At 41.3% G+C, this 19477-nt stretch overlaps 1 protein-coding gene across 1 annotated transcript; it reads left to right on the top strand.

Moving 5' to 3' along the window:
• The first annotated feature begins 3043 nt into the window (after positions 1–3043).
• ZNF597 (zinc finger protein 597) lies at positions 3044–15439 on the top strand. Its single transcript, XM_079121031.1, has 3 exons — positions 3044–3402; positions 4184–4310; positions 6515–15439. Exons 1-3 carry the CDS (start codon positions 3370–3372, stop codon positions 7627–7629), a joined length of 1275 nt encoding a protein of 424 aa, XP_078977157.1. The 5' UTR covers positions 3044–3369; the 3' UTR covers positions 7630–15439.
• The last annotated feature ends 4038 nt before the right edge of the window (positions 15440–19477 follow it).

Here is a 19477-nt window from a genome sequence, read left to right as displayed (position 1 = left end):
CCTATCCAGCTAGAAATAACCCTGGTCTTGCAATCATTAGAGCCTCTAATTTTTGGTGAAAGTAAAACTTGCAGGAATAAGATGCAGCCATCATTCCCTTGATAAGGTACTGGGAATCAGAGAATACCAGTTTTCTAACTGCTCTGTTGAGCATTCTGGATACCTGTGAGAAGAGCCTCTCTAAAGTTGGGAGGAAGATAATCTTCCTTACCTGTACTTTAGTGTACCATGAGAGGGCCCTGTGCCAATTTTTGATAGGGTAACAGACATAAGAACGAGATACATTTAATTTTAAGTAATGGATCCTAAAAAGCAGCATTATCTCTGAAGGGAACCATTCCAAATCTAATGAGCAATTAATTCTGGAAATTATCTTGAAATTCATCAAGGAAAAATATGTACTTAAGAGTAAACAGTGGTAATCTCCAGGTGATATGAATGTGGTGCTTTGAAAAATTCTTTTTGCTTATCTCTATTTTGAACTTTCTAAAACACACATACTGCTTTTATAATAATAAAAGATTATTTTTATAATCTTTTTATAATTCTTTTTATAATAATAAAAGATTTTTTTTTACTGGGGATTGAACCCAGAGGGGCTTAGCCACTGAGCTACATCCCCAACCCTTTTTATTTTTTTCAGACAGGGTCCCGCTAAGTTGTTTAGGGTTTCACAAAATTGCTGAAGCTGGGTTTGAACTTGCAATCCTCCTGCCTCAGTCTCTTGAGCTGTTGGGATTACAGACATGCACCATATTGTCCAGCAAGTTATTTTTAATGAAAAAAGATGTGATCTTATGAGAGAAAGCAGATGTTGGGCTACCAAAAGCGTTTCAATACATAGAGATTGGTATTATTCTTTGTATATTAAAGGTGGAAACGGAGAACCTTCCAAAAGGAGGTGGTGGATTTTAAAATTTTAATTATTAAAATACGTCACTTGAGCATATCATATGTATACATACAATCAAACATCTCTGGTTTTTTAAAATTGAGTTAGGTATATAATTCAGTCTTATTCTTTCAATCTTAGTGTAGCTTAGACTCCATCTCATCAAGTTTTCAAGTTTCCTCTTTCTTGGTCCACTTGTTTATAGTTTTGGTAGTTAGCTGCTAGAAGGGCTAGGGAAGATTTTGTTTCTTCTGCCGTTTCAGGGATAACTTTCTTTTGTTATTTAAAAAGTGAATACTACAAGCTTCAAATCTAGGCATTGGAAACTGTGCTTATCTTTCTGTAGTAATGGGAATGGGGTTCAAAGGCAAGAGACATGCAAGCCTACTGTTCTTTGTGAAAGAGCTGCAAATCCAGATTAGAAGATTCTGAATCCTCAAACAAGGTATCCCTGAAAAAAATTAGCATGAAGCATAAATTAAAAGCAGAAAGATGACTATATGAGCTGTACCATGACTTTATGATGAAGATACCTTTAGTTTAGTCCTCCATATACCAGGCCATCTGCTCTTCTACATATATGCTTTGGACTGGTCTAGCCTAAAGGGAAGTTTGTTCTTATTCTTCCATCTGTCCTTGAAGCACCTTTCTCCTTCTGGGACCCTCAGCTACCTTTTTTGTGACCCATTTCAACAAGAATTCCTTCATAGCTGTCAATAGATGTCACTAGTAATGTGTTAACTATTTGCTACTTATCCAACTTCCTTTTCTTTTCTAATAGAGCCCTGATTTTGTACAAGTAGATGGTAAGGGAAGGCTGGGTCTTGCTCCCAATGACACGGCATGAAGATAATGGAATAAACCCAATTATGATAGTCTTTTTTTACCTTGAAAATGACTGGTTTATCATAAGTACATGGCATAATACGTGTCTGCATGTATTATCTAGATTGCATTGTCCCTTTCACTAACAGGCTAAGAATAACAGAGAAGAAATATGGAGGAATTGGGACCTTGATGCTGTCACTAAATTAACCAACTGTTTGATTTTTGAACATTGTTTTGTTGGGCTTTCTGTTACTTGCAGCTGAAATTATCCTGTTGATATTCCACCAAATCCTGCTACTTGTCAACTCTTCTAATACTGTTTTAATAAGCGTGAAATCATTCCCTGAGTAACCTGGCACTAGAATAAGAAAATATGCTGAGATTCACTTAGAATTTTTATGGTACCTGTCGTTGTTTTCTTCTTTTTCTTTTTTTGCCCTCTGAAACAATTTCATAAACTGACAATTTCTTTTACTTACATCCTCATCTTTGAAACTGCCCTCTAAGTTACTGAAAAGAGACATTCTGAGCTCTCTGTTCAGCAGAAAGAGTAAAATTTTTAAAAAGCTGAGTTAAGCCAAGTTAAAAGTTGGTCGAGATAACACAGGCAACCAGTGGCAGAGTTCGGGAAAGAGCTCGGCTTTCTGACCTTTTCTAACCACCGCACCCAGCGCCCGTGGTGTGGGACCTGTCCGGCACTGGAAAGGCGGAATGGGAGGGATTAGGAGTGGACCGAAGTCTCGCGCAGGAAACAGGCTCTACTCCCGCCAGAGGTCCAGAGGTCCGCCGTGGTTTTGAGTCACTCGGTTGGGCTGCAGCCACTGGTAAGCGCACTGGAGACGAGAAACCAGGCCTGCGCTGAACTGAACCTCGTGGGCGCAGGAGACCCGTCTACACCCACGGCCCCGCGCCCCGAAGACCGGGTGCTTCGTCCGCGGCTAGGCCGGGCCGAGTCCCTCGCCCCCGCCAGGCCCGCCCCTGAGGTGCACAAGGCGCTGCTGGCCGCTCCTAGATTTCGTTACCGACTGTCTTTCGAGTCCTGGAGTCTTTCTGGGTTCATGCCTGCCTTCTCGTAAACACCCCGTCTCTCAGGATCAGCAGGCCTAGAGCTCACAGGGGAGACCCCGCCAGCGGAAGCGGAAGTAGCTGCTGGTAGAAAGGCTGGAGAACCGAGGTCTCCCGCTCGCCCCGCTTTCCAGACCTCGGTCAAGCTGCTCGATTGGTCCACTCGGAAGAAGATCCGCCCCCTCGGGGAATGCTGGCCAATCGCAGCGCAGCACGGCGGAGGGGCCGCAGCGCGTCCCTCCCCGAGGCTCCCCACGGCGCCTGCGTGGGGAGCATGGGCGCGTGGGAGGTTTGCGGGGGCCGGGTCTTTGGGCGTCGTGTCTCCACTGGGCGTTGCTTCCTGCTGCCTCGACCGGGGTGGGGCGAGGCTCTCCACTCCGGAGCCGGGAGCGGGCTCCTTTCGAGGCTAGACGGGGAGAGGGGCAGTTGGCTCTGGTTGTCAAGGGAGCTTGAGGCGATCGAGGGAGGCTGAGGCACGAGGAGCGTGGCCACCGAGTGGGCCCCTCCAGGGACTATTCCTTCTCCTCCAAGCTTTGTTGCGACGTCCCCGAGGCGGTCTGCAGAAGGTGCCCCCCACTCTGCAGATGGCGTCTGCGCTCGCGACATCCGACGCCCAGGTGAGACGAGCTACCTTTTCCCCGTCCGAGTTCAGTCGTTATTTTCCGGCCCCCGCCTGACCTCCTCGGAGAAAGGCTAGGTACGCCTGTATTGATGGGAGTACCCCGATCCCCGAGTAGCCCCTCACCTGGCGCTCTTTGTTCCTAGATCAGACTCACGGGAGAAGTGGTTTACCGAATTCTTCTCAGAACCACCCACCAGGGAGCAGAGCCCCTGGGAGGGAGTCATAGCAGTTTGTCACAGTCTTTCTGGAATGCTGCTGGAAATTGCAAATTTCGAGGCTTCACTCCACACCCGTTCAGTAATATACCCAGGTGATTCCTAATCACAGCAAAATTCTGTAAACGTAGGGAAGGAGGAGTGGGCCCAGATGCACTGAGAAGGGAGCTGAACAATGAGTGTCATGGGGAAGGAAGAGAGACTAGCAAAGGAAGAGATACTGGGAGAGTCCTAAAACCTCTCTCTCATGGGTCTTCCTGGGCTGGCCAGTCTTCTTTCTCTTAGAGCATCCTTTCTAAAGGAAAGAGAGACTCCATCATTCTCCCAACACACTTTCTTGACCCTCGTGTTACTGCCTCGAAATTTATGTCCATATTTACTCTGTCCTGCCTGCCCCCACCCTACCCCTGGACCCTGTTTATATCCCATCCTAGCATTCAGGAACCTTTTAGGCTAAACCCTTTTCCCCTTGCATCTGATGTTTTTAGCTATTCTCTGCCTCCCTAGACTGAGGGGCTGACCAATTAGACTCTTGTATTGAGATGGGTTCTCATGTTTCAGGGATCGACCCTGTATGACGACCTAGCTGTGTATTTTTCTCAAGAGGAATGTGTGAGCCTGCATCCTGCCCAGAAGTCCTTCAGCAGAGAAATCAAACAGGAGTGTTTTCAAGATGAGGTTTTGATGGGTAAGGCAATTGTTTTTCTGCATTTTGGGAATTTTGTCAGTTCTAGGATGAGGATTTCATTCCTTGTCCACATGTTGATATGGTGGTTCAGGACCCATTGCTGGATGACTTATACAGATGTGATAGAAGATTGCATGAAGGAACAAGTTTCAAAGTCTAGGATGATTTTTTTAGAGATAAATATCCAGTCTAATATAGTACCTGTGATTTCACATAACACATGGCAATGTCTGGCAATCTTCCCAAATGTTTGTTTCAGTCAATTTACTGTTTCACTTGGGAAACCCCATTACTATAAATTATTGTCATTTGCTAAAAATTGAAAAGTGTTTTGCTCTTAAGGGGGTGCTGTGCTTTCTCACCCATGGGGGACTTTTGCAGTATTTTTATGCCTGAGTATATTTTACCTCTGAACTGGGTTGAGTATCTAAACTATTCCATAACTTGTTTTATATCTTCCATTTCTCTGTCATGTCTGTTTTCCCTTACCTTCTTGATCATATAGAGTATGTTTATAATAGGTATTTTAATATTTTTTCTGCTAGTTTTATTGTCTGTCACTTCTGGGTCTGTTTCTAGTGATAGATTTTTCTTCTTGTTATGGGTCATATTTTCCTGTTTCTTTACATGTCTGGTAAGCTTTGATTGGATTTTGGACATTTGTAAATTTTATTTTGTTGGTTGCTTGATTTTGTTGTATAAAAATATTTTTGGATTTTTTGGTGGGATGCAGTTAAATTTCTTGGGGTCAGTTTGATTCTTTCAGGGTTGCATTTTTGCTTTGCTAGTGTGGATTTAGATCAACCTGTATTCTAGAGCTGATTGGTCATACTTGTAAGGGAGTTATTTTCCTGAGGAGACTGCTTTATGTCCTGTGTGTTAGTGGGTCTTTCCACTTTGGCTGGTGGGAATATGAACTATTGTATGAACTTTGTGTGTTGTTCTATGCATTTCTTTTTGGTGGTTCTTTCCATGGCCTTGGATAGTTTCTCCATGTACATGCAGATGAATACCCAGCAAAAGTCTTTAAGGGACCCTATGTAGATGCTTAAGTTCTCTAAGAAGTTGCTCCTTCTTTACTATTTTGCTCTCAAATCCTGTTGACCTGGCATCCCAGGTCTCTGAACTAAGTCTCCTCAAATCAGAAAATCCAATGGGTACTGTTTGAATTCCCATGCACTATACGATAGCCCAGAAACCTTTTATAGTCAGTGTCCTTTTTGTATTAACATATTAGGTTTATAAATGAAGAATATATTTGTCCCTGCAGAAGACTGGTTCCAGGATACTGCCCCCCACTCAAGGGTACCAAAATTAGCAGATGCTCAAGTCCCTTTATGTAGTGTCCTAGTATTTCCATATGATCCATGCACATCTTCCCATGTTCTTTAAATCACATCTAGCTTTTTATAATACCTAATACAATGTAAGTATAACATAAATAGATGTTATACCATGTTGTTTTGGGAATAATGACAAGAAAAAAAGTACATGTTCAGTATAATGCAGTTTGTGTTTAGAATATTTTCAATCTTTGGTTGACTGAATCTGCACATACAGAACCCATAACATGTGAGGGCTGGCTGTATTTGGAAAAATATTCAAAAGGAACTCTTTTTGGCGGGTCCAAGTTTTGTCAGTCATCCTTGAGGTAAGACTGACCATTATTGGTCTGCTGTACACTCAGCAGCCATACTTCTGTCATTCCTCAGTGAAGGGCCCAGAAATTTTAGAGACATCTCCTGGTGAAATAAAACTATATTTTGTAACCTGTTTCTCTATTATAGTAGAAAAATACTTGCCCTCTTTTTTGATAAATATGAACCCCAGTCTCATTCCAGTTTTGATTGTTCAGCTGTCACTTGAATTAGCTTAAATGAAGAAAAACTCTTGAGATTTAAATAGACTACACCTCTACATCTCTAGACAGTGCATACCAAGATTATCCTTAATATATATCCCACTGGACTTGGACTTAGTGAGAGCCATTCTCTGCTCCTTCCCCTTACAGGTTCACCTGGACCTGGATCTTTTGGGAAGCCAGGAAAGCCTCCTGGCTTCTCATTTTATTTATTTGTCAGTGTCTAGGTTATAAGGTAATCCATTTGCAGCTTCCTGGTCCTCTGTGTAATTGCTTCTTAGCTGCTGCTTTCCCTAGTATCATTTGAAGGTGTTCTTCGTGTTTTGCTTTTTTTAATCAACAGGAGGGGAAGGGAAGACTGAGATTAATCAGCAATTAAACCAAGAGTCTTTGGAACTTGAAGAACTTTCCTTAGAAAAGTACTCCATTGCTGCACCCCTTGTCCATTACCCAGAAAAGTCCTCTGAGGATGGAGTTGGAGTCCCTGAAAGGAAATTCTCAGATGGAACTTCCACTTGCAAGAAAAAGTTGATAAGCCTTTTAGTTACCATTGACAACCATACCCCATTAGTAGAACTCTCTCAATGTTTAGGAACCAGAGCACTTTCTGAAATTCTTGAATTTCCCTGGGAAGAAGTAAAAAATGTGTACAAGTGCCCTGAATGTGACCAAAGCTTCAGTGATAATTCATACCTTGTTTTACATCAGAAAATTCATTCAGCAGAGAAAAAGTACAAATGTGGTGACTGTGGGAAAATCTTCAATCATAGAGCCAACCTGAGGACACACAGGAGAATCCACACTGGTGAGAAGCCTTATAAGTGTACCAAGTGTGGTGCCAGCTTCCGCCAGCAGTCACATCTGTCCCGGCATATGAATAGCCACATAAAGGAAAAACCATACACATGTGACACATGTGGGAGAGGTTTTATGTGGCTCCCAGGATTGGCACAGCATCAGAAAAGCCACACTGTTGAAAAAGCATATGAATGTGCTAATGGTAGTAAATATTTTGATCAGAAAACAAATCTGGCTTTGCATGAGAAGACACACACATCAACTACACCATACCAGTATACCCAGCGTGTCAAGAACTTCAGGCAGCCCCTGTACCCTGACCTCCCTGAGAAGGACCACAAGGAGGTCTCTCACAAATGCCATATTGATGATGAAAATTTTTTTTCATTCTCCAGGTTCAAACCCTTACAGTGTCCTGACTGTGACCTGACCTTTCCTTGTTTCTCTGAGCTTGTTTCTCATCAAAACACTCATATAGTGGAAAAGCCCCATAAATGTAAAACATGTACAAAAAGTTTTGCTTTGGATTCAGAACTTGCATGCCACCAGAAGAGCCACACAAGAGAGGAACCTTTCAAATGTACTGTGTGTGGGAAGAGTTTTAGAGTGAATACGCATCTTATTACTCATAAGCGAACCCATAGAAAACACACCATGTAAACATAAGTTTAATGCTTGGGCTTTTCAGTATCTGTATGGTGGAAACAGTTACTGTTTTGTGCCAGACACTGTGCTAAGCACTTTACATACATTCCATGTAATAGCTAATTCTCACCACAACCTTGATTTCAGCAGTATTGTTTCTAGTTTTTAACTAAGGAAACATCATTGGTGTCACATAGTTAGTGAATGAAGCCAGGATTTGAACTTAGTTACTATTCACATTCCATGTGTATGAGCCAGAGAAACAAAGTACTTTTTTAAAAAAAATTCAGTTTTCATTAAAATGAAGGTTATTGCTAGAGTTCTTTTAAAATTTTGTGTATGTGGTTTCTGAGTAAGTTTTAGAAAGAGGAAAATTTATTTATTGCCAGTTTTGCACATATAGTACCTAGGAAAGTGAATCATTTTATATGTTTTATACTTTTTTGTTACAACTATTTGAATGTAATATTTGTATGAGGTTATTGTTTTACATGTGAATTTCTAGAAGAGTTTAGAGCACTCTCCCCCCACCGCATTAAAATCTCCAAAATGAATGGGACTGGTTGACATCTTGATGGCAACTAGTGTCTATGGAGTTCCCATTCTCGGATATGATGTCAGGGGAAGGTCTTGGCATTTGTTGCTCAAACATTTGCCAGGAGTTTCAGCAGTCTTATACCCCTTTTCTGGAGGTTAGACTTAATTTAAGAGAGTAAGGTATTTGATCCTCTCTAGGGGGATTTGCCTCCAGACCCCTACTGAAGCACATTCCCTGACTTGTTATGAACAGTCATAACTTTCTGAGCATGCTAGATACTTTAGATACATTATCTAATTTAATCTTAAGACTAAATATGTGACAGAGAAAGGGCTGTCCTTGTTTCATAAATGAGAAACTGAAGCCCTCAGAGAGTAAAGTCAGTACCTTGCCAAGCACACAAAGCATTGCACCGTGGCAAAGCTGCCATTTAAATTTGGGTGTCTTCTAATTCCAAAGGCTTTGCATTCTGCAACACTTTTTGTTATGTTTTGGCATTCCTACCGTGTGTTAGCACTGCAAGCAGCCAGGGAGGCTGAGGCGTGGAGGAAGGTTGGTTATTATGGAGGCCACCCTGTGTTCTTGCATAATGGAACCCCTTCATTCCCTTTGCACTTTATCCAAAGCCTGAATTTCAAGTATGCTTATAAAGCAACAGAAGACCCTCCAGGACTTGAAGTATGAATTTCCATCCCTACAATCAGATTTGAGATTTCAAGCTCTGTAAGCTTTTAGCTTCCAAAAAATCATAATACTTCCTCTCCATCTCAAAAGACAAATACATATGAAAATTATTAGAATTTTAACCAAAATACTTGATAACATATAGATTCTTAGATATTACTATACAGAAAAATATTGGTGCAAAATATTAAATAGTATGGTTATTAATGTTAAGCAGAGATGTTATAAATATATAAATAGAATTTCTCTTTACAGCAAAATTGATTGTATACCCATCAGCAAAACAACATTTACGTGGTCTTTTGATTGGGATATAAGAATGGTCTTACTCTATTCAAATAGTATAAAAGTACAGTATTTACTAAAGTGGAATTATTGCTGGGAAATCTCATGAGCAGAAATAAAGGCCTCTTGAGGACCAGTTGGATGGAAGTAGTATCTGGAAGGTGGTTTTGAACTAATTAGTTGGTTTGGTTGTTGATACAGTAATGAAAATGTATATTATACAGTTCCTCAACGTGATTGCTGGAATATCAGTTTCTGCTAAACTGTCATCATTGATGAAAATAACATTTTCCTAATGGAACTGAGATGCCAACAGTTTACATTTTATAATTTAAGAAATGGTGAAATTGTGTTTTCCTTGAAGGAGCTGAACTAAAAATAGTTTCATTCAGAGTTGTGTTGTTACAAGTAATAGTCTATTCATAGTCCCCTGTGTAACACTGAAAATGACTAACTCAGTTATTCAGTGTGTTAAAACGAAAAACAAATGACATTTCTTAGTAAATGCCAATTATGAGTCTTTTATTCCTGAGATTCCATACAATAAAGTGGCAGTCTTCTGGTGACTGCAACAGAAGATGTAATACAATCTGAAACTGCAGATCTTGCTCAAAATAAGCGGCAATTTATTGTGAATGTGTTCAAGGGGAGACAGCAGGTTATAGTTGGTCTGAATAAAAAGTTCATGTTGAATGTTCATTAATGTCATTTTCCCTGTGAGAACTTAGTAGGAAAGTATTTTTGCTTGGACCATCTGTTTAAAAAGTAAATGATCTTAATTAGATATGTGCATATTCATCTGTATTTGTCTTGTAGATTAGGAGAGCTGTTGATGGCCATTATCCATCTTTCCAAGGTCCATCTGACTTCAGGTGTTTTTTATTTTAAAATTGATAACCCTCCCTGCATGAATAATCTAGGGAAGAGAGGGATACAACATATGTCATATATAAACCTAAGAATATGCTGTAATCTTTAGTTCCTTTGGATACCTCAGAGTATGTTTGCTGTAAGCACTTCTGTTTGTTTAATGTTTCAACTTTACTGTTTTTGGTGCATTCTCATTGGTCTTAGCTCTAGATTGCAATATTTCAGCAGTGGTGATGTGTATCTGATGTGCAATTTGTCATCTAATAAATTTTTTTTTTTTTTAATGAGGATGGCAAGGAAGTGAAATTTTTTGTTTTGGTACGCCAGTGGTTTTAAATGGTAATAATGTGAATTTTGAAGACTTACTGATTTGTGGTTTGGAGGGGTTGAATGACTTTGTGCCATCTAATAAAGTAAGTAAAATCATTTGCTCCCCGGAATTCGACAGAAACTTCCAGCGCTATTCCAGGAAGACAGCTCTAGACGCCCACTTGCCTTCCAGTCTTGCTGCATAGCAGCGGTACAGGGCCCAGTACCTCCAGCTCCACTGGGCAGCAGCTGTCCAGCACTGGATACCGCCCAGTGCCGGAGTCCGGGGTAGGAAAATGGTGAGTAGTTCTCCCAGAAGGCTTCGCGCGGCACGGGAGAGATCGGGGTCTCCTGCTTGGCCAGTACCCTACAGGCTGCCGGAAATGCCTACCAGTTGGGGTTTTCCAAGGTATCCGCTGGCCGGAAGTCGGAAGTCGGGCCGCTTCCGGTGCCCGCTTCCGGCGGCGCCTGCGCACTCCTTGGGCCGGTGGGGCGTTGAGCGGCCGGCATCCCGCAGCGGAGTTTGAGTGGGCTCCGGTTCAGATCCACAGTGCACCACGGGTCTCCGCAGAAACTGGGCAGTGGGAATGCGAGTGTCCGCACAGAGGCCCCACAGGACTCTCCTTCGCACTCGCAGGAGGGGCATCTCCGTCCCGTGATGCCAGGCGCTGGACGGGAGGAGGAGCCCTGGCCTACCTCCTGGCACTGGCCCCATCCCAACACGGGAGCTGTGGAACTGTCCTCCCAGTGTTTCTGGCTTGTTGAAAGGGGTGTTTTATGCGTCTCAAAATCATTCTGGGTGCAATATGTTCTCTCTAGAACCAACGCCAGTGTCAGACTTTAGGTGTGACCCAAGGCCGTTTTTTTGTTTTTTAAAATGGGACGTAGCTCTGTTGCTCAGGCTGGTCTTGAACTTATGGGCACGAGTGATTCGCCTCCCAAGTAGCTAGAACTATAGTAACACAACACCAATGCAGGCTCCTTGCAGCCATATTCTAACTCGCTTTTGGATAGTTGTTGTATACCCTTGACTCATCTTGCATAATGGCTTCCCCAAGTTACCTTAACCACTTCTGTGAATACTCATACCTCATTTGATGTCAGCCAGACCTACCCGGTCCCCTGTAGAGTCTCAGGTGCCTGGGAGAGATCATCCATTGGGTGTCTTTGAGAAATCCAAACACAGGCCCAGAATAGAACTGGTGCTTTGACCCTGATGTGTTACTTCCAGTATGGGATATCCATATGTTTATACATGCTAATAACAGACACCCTGTTGCTTCCTCCTCTCCTGCTACAGTTTGAATGTTTGTGTCTCCAGAAACTTGTTGAAATATTACCCCATAAGGGCCTAGTATTAGGAGGCACAGGGCTTTGGGAGGTGATTAGTTCATGAATACGAGCCCATATAGGTGCTCTTATAAAAGAAATGCAGAGAGCTAGGTAGCACCTTCTGCTGTGTGAGGACTGAGCAAAAAGGTGCCATCTAGCAAGTGACCTCACAGACACGGAATCTGCCAGCCCCATGATTTTGGACTCCCCAGCGTCCAGAACCTGGATAAATTTCTGTTGTTCGTCAGCTACCCTGTTTATGGTATAATTAGTAATAGCCAGAATGAATAGAGACACCATCCATTAAGTCATCAAGACCTTTGAATTCTACCTCAAAAATCTCTTAAATATTCTGGAGATGTAGCTCAGTGGTAGAGCATTTACCTAGCATGTGTGAAGGCCTTGGGTTGGTCCCCAGCACTGCAAAAATGAAACCAACAATACCTCCTGAACCTAACTGCTTCTTTTCACTGTCCTCGCCTCTTTTGTATCCAACAGTACTCACCACAGTTGATTGAAATAGCCTGCTAACCTGTCTCCTATCATTTTGTTCTTTTCCAGCACAACTAAAACAACTGATCATGTCACCATCCAACTTGACACTTCCACTGACGATTTCTTGTACTTCCCTGCCAACTTGAACTTGAACTTCTACCTTCTTTCTTCTTTTTGTCCCCTCTAACTGCACTTTATTTCATCTCCTCAAATATACCAACTCTTTACTTCTTTAATAACATGCACATACTTTTCTTTTGACGGAGCTGGGGGTAGAAACCCGGGTCTCTCACGTGCTAGGCAAGTGCTCTACTTCTGACTTTTGCTGAGTCCCATACTTTTCTCTTTTACCTAAAGTATTCCTCCCATCCGTTCTTCTTTTGATTCATCTTTATAGCACTTACTGTACTTGTGATTGAATTGTAATTATTAAAACTTATGGTTTAATCAACTCTATATGGGCAAGAACCAGGCACATGGTAGGTGCTTAAAATTATTTAGTGAATGAGTGGACTTTCTGTGGTTTCTCACTTTTGTTCTATTGGTTGCAGCTAAGAGATTGTCAGAAGTGAAAGGGGAATTGTGCCGCCAGTTTTAAGTAGACTGGACAGACCCAGAGAAGCTATACAGTGTTTAGGAAAAAAACCTTGACTGAAGAAGTACCCAGGATCAAGATGTAATGATGTTGTACAGGATTGAAGGGCATAATTTAGCAGAACTACACAATTGCTAAGCCTAAAGAAAGGAGTTGAAATGATTTTTGTGCTTTAAAATAGAATTGTTTTTGAGCTAATACAACAGAGAAGGCCACTTGAACAATTTGAGTCTTCTGATTCCTTGAACCTCCTGGTAGTAAAATGTTAGTTACTAAAGTAGCTTACATCTCTGCTTGCACCAAAACAGGATAAGAGTTGTAACTAGTCCAGTAACACTGTTGCTTGTTCTATCCCCATCCTAGAAGATCCTCTAGCAGGAGTAGAACAAGTATCCAGAGTGGGCAAAATGGTGCTACACATGAAGGATAAGACACCTGGGAAATTCCTAGAGGGGAGACTGCTGATAACATGAAAACTGTGGAACAAATGTGCTTGGCATGTAGGTCCATATTTCTGTTAGAAGTCAGATTTCATTTGACTGATTAGACTTCAGAAAGATGCAGAATAGAAAGCTCCTGACTTTCCTTTCTTCCATAGATGTTCAAATAAACATTTAAACATGGGTCAGTTCTTTCTCAGAGAAATCCAGAAACTGGGTGAGATACTCCTTCACACTAGGCAACTGAAAAAATATCCACATCAAAATGAGTAGGAAAAGCTAAGACACAGGCACCACAAATCCCAACCTAGGCATAGCATCATACAATTGGAAATGAATTTCAAAATCCCAACTTTCTGAGGATTGACGGATTTGGGCCACACATAGCTCCCCAACTTATATAGTTTCCACCGGGTTTGGTTCCTAAATCACCTGCTCTGGAAGTAAACAGAGTTCAGCATTTGTGAGTTCCCTAAGACAACAGAGAAAAAAGAAACAGTTTTAAACTTGTTCATGAGCACTTCCAGAGTTCAGTGCAGAGCAAACAGGCAAATGTACCCAATTCTAAGTTTCTCCCTAGAAGAGATTAGTTGGCACGTTTTCCATGCTGCTGCCTGAGGATTTGGCTTTTGACTAGCCTGTGTCTTGTAGCTGATAGGGGGAGTAAACAACAAACATCAGGGAGCCTGAATAGGCATGTAGTCACTTCACTTCTTCCCTCACCTCGTATCCCTACTGTTCCCTCCTTAGGTAAGGCAGGTCTCCAGCTTCTCCATGGAAGGCATTTGCCCTCACATGTAGTATCTTAACTTTTATAGCTCTCACCTGAAGGACTGGTTCCTAAATCACCTAGTCCTGGGAATTGAGGGGACTCTGCATTGATGAGTCCCCCTGGATCACAGAGAACAAACAAATGGTTTCATAAAGGCATGTAATCACCAGCAGCTACTTCCCCTAGCTCAGTCCCAGCTTTCTCCTTGGAAAGGGTTTGCACACCTAATATCTCAACTTTTCATGGCTGCTGCTTGTGGGTCAGGCTTTTAAGTAGTCTGTATCTGGGAACTGACAAATCAGGCAATAAGTAGTCTTTTGGGAGTTGCAGTGTGTGCAGGCACTTCCTACTCTTCCTCTTGCTGGCTAACTTCAGAGATAAATACATGCTTCCAACTAACCCACCTGCCTCAGAGCATACAGGACCTGGCATTTTCTAGGCCCTGGAAAGTAATAAAGAGCAGAGTAATGGGCCGAAGAATGCAGTTTAAAAATGACTAGGAATTTGCCACAGATTTTCTCTCCAACTTAGTGCAGAGTAAGAAGATAAAACTCCAGCTCCCAACTTCTCCCTGAGGTTAGAAGCAACTAGACTATACATCTGCCACCCCAACTTTTTCAGTTGTCTCTCCAGCAGTTGGCTTTTATTTCACCTGTCTTGGGGTAATGATGGCATTTGGTGCACTCTGGTCTCTTGGGGCTACTGAGAACAGACAGCAGTTTGGAGAAGCACAAAAGATCAAGAGGCACCTAGAATCTGTGGCCAGGCTCACTGGTGAGATTCATCTCTTATACAAGGCTAGTCATCAAGACTGGGGAATGGTTTGTCTTATCTAATGTGCAAAAATCAAAATAGAAGCCGGGCATGGTGGTGCACTCCTGTAATCCCAGTGGCTCAGAAGGCTGTGGTAGGAAGATTGCAAGTTCACAGCCAGCCTCTGCAACTTTGAGGCCCTAAGAAATTTGGTGCAACCTATCTCAAAATAAAAATGTCTGGGGATGTGGCTCAGGCTCAGTGGCTAAGTGCCCCTGGGTTCAATCCCTGGAACCAAACCAACAAACAAAAATCCACCGAATAAGATGAATTCAGAGTCACACACCAAGCTATATTATCAGAATTGTTAAAAGTTAAAAACAATTATGAAAAAAAAATAAAGAGAAAAGCAACTTCTAAGATTGGCAGATTTTTCAGCACAAACTTTTTAGGACAGAGGGATGATATGTACAAAATGCTGGGGTCGGGGGGAGGAAACTGCCAAAAATATTATGAATAGCAAATACTCTCCAAAAATAAAGGAGAGATAGAAGATGGTATCAAACAAAAACTGAGGCAGTTTATCACCCTCAAATGAACAATCTCACTTCAGGACTAGGGATGTAGCTCAGTGATTGAGTGCCATGCACAAGGACCTGAATTTGTTCCCCAGCACAATACAAAAAAAAAAAAAAAAAAAAAAAAAAAAAAAATCCCTAACTTTACACTTCAGTTACTAGAAAAAGAACAAACTGAACTCAAAATTAGCAGAAGGAAGGAAATGATAAAAACCAGAACAGAAATAAATCAAGTAAAAATTAGAAAATCTATGGAAAAAAAACAATAAAACATTACTTGGTGTTTTGAAAAATTAAACAAAATAGACAAACCTTTAGGTAGACCATGAAGAAAAAAAGACTCAAATAGAAAATGAAATAGATATTACAATTGATTCCTCAGAAATAAAAAGGATCAAGGGAATATTATGAATAATTATACAGCAATAAATTGGTAGTCAATAGGAGATGGGTACCAAGGGCAAATCAAGAGGAAATGGAAAGTCTGAACGGACCACTAACAAATGCGATTGAAATAGTAGCCAAAAACCTCCCAATAATGAAAAGCCCAAGACTTGATGACTTTACAGCTGAATTAATACCAATTCTTCTTAAGTGCATCTAAGAAATAAAAGTAGAGAGAATACTTCCAAACACATTCTTATAAGGCCAGCATTACCCTGATACTGAAAAAAACAAGAACACTAAAAGAAAACTGTAGTCCAGTATCTTTAATGAACATAGATACAAAAATACTTAATAGAATGCCAGAAACTCAACACATCAAAAATTTTAAATTCTGTGACCAAGTGGGATGCAAGCTGGGCTTAACACATGCAAATCCATCAATATGATACACACCACATTAGCAGAATGAAAGATTAAAACTAGCTGGGCATGGTGGTGCACACCTGAACCCCAGCAACTCGGGAGGCTAAGCAGGAGGATAGCAGATTTGAGGCCAACCCCAGCAACTTATCGAGGCCCTAAGAAACTTTGCAAAACCCTGTCTCAAAATAAAAGGGATTGTAACCTCGTGAGTTTAATCTGTAGTACAAAATAAATACATAAAATTAAAAAATAAAAGATTAAAACTACATGATCATATCAACATGCAGAAAAAATATTTGACACATTCAATGAAAGTTTCCATTTATTACAGCATCAAAAGGAGTAAATATCTAGGAATAAATTACACTGGAAATTCAAAAACTTTGATGAAAGAAATTGAAGATGACATAAATGGGAAGAGATCCTATGTTCATAGGTTGAAGGAATTAAAATGGCTTACATATGAATACTACCAACGGTTTGGGTTCAATACAATCCTTATCAAAATTCCTATGGAATGTGTAGGGATTCAGCTTGACATCATGGTAGCCATCTTAAGTTGGAACCACCATGATTGCACCTAAATAACCCTGTTCACTCTCCAACCCTACAGTTTCCCAGCATACTATAAACAAAACCATTAGCTTGTCATGTGAAGCTTTGTGATTGGACTCAGGCACTTTCAGTACCAGGAATACACTTGAAGTCTTTGATTTTACTTGAGATAAACTAGGTACAGTCAGTTTTGTCCTGGCATTATGTTTGCCTTTACTTCTGCCTCACATTGTGGGGATCCATTAATCTTGCTGCCACTCAGAACCACACTCTGTCAGTAAGTCCCCAAATAAATTGCATTCTGTATAATTCTGGATATTTTTGCCTCTTTTCTTTAGTTTCACAGCAACTTGGTGCTGATTCTCATGTATTTGAAGCAGACTGTTCCAGGGTAGTATGTTTAACAGAAATAGAAAAAACATTCTAAAATTTGAATGAAACCACAAAAGACCCAGAATAGCCAAAGCAATCTTGAGAAGGAAGAACAAATTTGGAGGCATTACACTTCCTAATTTCAAATTGCATTACAAATCTATAGCAATCAAACTATAAAATATAAATTAAAATATAAAATAAAAATGTACACATGGGCCAGTGGCATAAAATACAAAACCAAGAAATAAACCTAAACATATAGTCAACTAATTTGACAAAAGTACCAAGAATATGTAATGGGGAAATGAGAATCTCTTTGATAAATGGTTTTGGGGAAACCAGATGTCCAGAATGAAATTGGATCCTTACTTTATACCATACACAAAAATCAACTCAAAATGGTTAAAGATCCAAGTGTGTAATACTTGAAGCTACGAAATTCCTAGGAGAAACCAGAGCATCTCCTTGACATTAGTCCTGGCAGTGGTTTTTGTTTTCTGTTTTTCTTAAATAACACCAAAATATCAGGCAAGAACAAAAAAAGCAAATGTTGTAAGCATTAAACTTAAAAAAATTGCTTCACAACCAAGCAATCAACAAAACGAAAAGTCAGCCTATGGACTGGGAGAAAATATTTGCAGACCATATATCTGATAAAGAGTTAATATAAAAAATATAAGGAACTCATACAACTCAATAGCAAAAAACAACCTGATTGAAAAAAGGGGAAAGGATCCAAATAGATATCTTTCCAAAGAAAACACAAAAATAGCCACTAGGCAGACCAGCACAGCCCAGCACACCCTCCACCTACTTGGGAGGCTGAAGCAGGAGGATTGGGAGTTCAGGGCCATCTTGGACAATACAGCAGGACTCCCTCAAAAAAAAAAAAAAAAAAAAATGGCCAGTAGGATATGGAAAGGTGCTAAACATCATTAATCATCAGGGAAATGCAAATCAAACCACCGCCCCATAACTATTAAGATGGCTGTTCTCAAAAAGGGAAGAGAGAAAAGTGTTGGTGAGGATGTGGTGAAAAGGGAATGTTTGTAAACTATTGATGTGAATATAAGTTGGTGCAGTCATGATGAAAACAGTATGAAGGTTACTCAAAAAATTAAAAATAGAACTATCACATGAGTAGCAGTCCCTCTTCTGGGTATATATGTCACTAGAATGAAGTCAACACCTTGTAGAGTTAAGTTTCCTAGGTTCGTTGCAACATTATACAAAGAATAATGGAAACATTATTGTAACAATATTCAAACTATAAAGGAAACAGTCTTTGGATGGGTGAATGAATAAAGAAATTGTGATAAACCCATATACAATGTGTATATATGCGCACACACAGTAGAATAATATTCAGCCTTAAAAAAGGAGAGTCTACCATTTACAACAGATGAATCTGGTGGACCTTACACTGTGAAATAAGCTGGATACAGAAAGAAAAATACTTCATGATGTCACTTACAGGAGGAAACTAAAAATTATGAAATACATGGAAACAAAGTAGAATAGTGGTCACTAAGGGCGTTCTGTAGAATCCTGGATATGGGTGAGAGCACAGAGTTGCAATATGTAGGATGAATAAGTACAGCAAGATGACTACAGTTATGTAGTATTGGAAAATATGTTGAGTTGATTTCAAGTGTTCTACAAAAAAAATTAAAGGTAACTGCACAAGAAGATGGGTATGTTAGTTTGTAGCAATCATACACACAGAATCATGCTGTACACCTTAAATATGTGTGGTTATATGTTTTAAAAAGTATATGATTTACTTGGTTCATGGACCCATCCCTAAACCAGCCGCGGTGGCCAGGACGATGGAGTGGCTGGTGGACCAGACTTGGTTTTCATTTGCCCTCCTAGAGACCTGGCCCAGGAGACCCCAAATCACGGTTAACGTGAAGAAAGAGGTGATTGCAAGAGATACTTGGGATACTGTTATGAAAAGAAGAGAGGGTGGGTGTTTGGACTAAATGTAACAGGTAAGTCCGCAGAGAATAATTAGAATAAAATAAAGTGGCTGGTAATGTGCCAGGCCCTGCCGGTGCTCGGCGTTTCCCGAGCTCACCGCCGTCATCGCCTGGACAGGTCGGAACGGTCGGACCACAGTGTGCTGGCAAGTGAAAGGCCCGGGTGCGGGGCGCGACAGGCCTGCGGCTGACTCGCCCGCTTCCTGCCCGCCGCACCTCCAGAGGACCGAACCCACTTCCTCGAACGCCGGGCGGACAGTCTGGTCTCCCCGCGTGCGAGTGTGGCGGCAGATGCGCTGAGCCGTCTGCCTCCCGGCGGCGGCCGACTTCCTGTGTAAGTGGGTACTTGCAGCGCGTCGCTCCTGTGCAGTTCTTAGGAAGGTAGATGCGGTTTGGCCTTTGTGTGACTTTTTGGCTCAAGTCTGTTTTCTCTCTACACCGGGTAGAGACTTCTTCTGGCACGTCTTCTGGCCCGCCCCGGGCCGCCAGC

Source organism: Sciurus vulgaris (genome assembly GCF_902686455.1).
Source record: "Sciurus vulgaris genome assembly, chromosome: 18".
NCBI classification, from domain to species: Eukaryota; Metazoa; Chordata; class Mammalia; order Rodentia; family Sciuridae; genus Sciurus; species Sciurus vulgaris.
The sequence above is the reverse complement of the archived record's forward strand: the minus strand, read 5'-3'. Positions and strand labels throughout refer to the sequence as shown.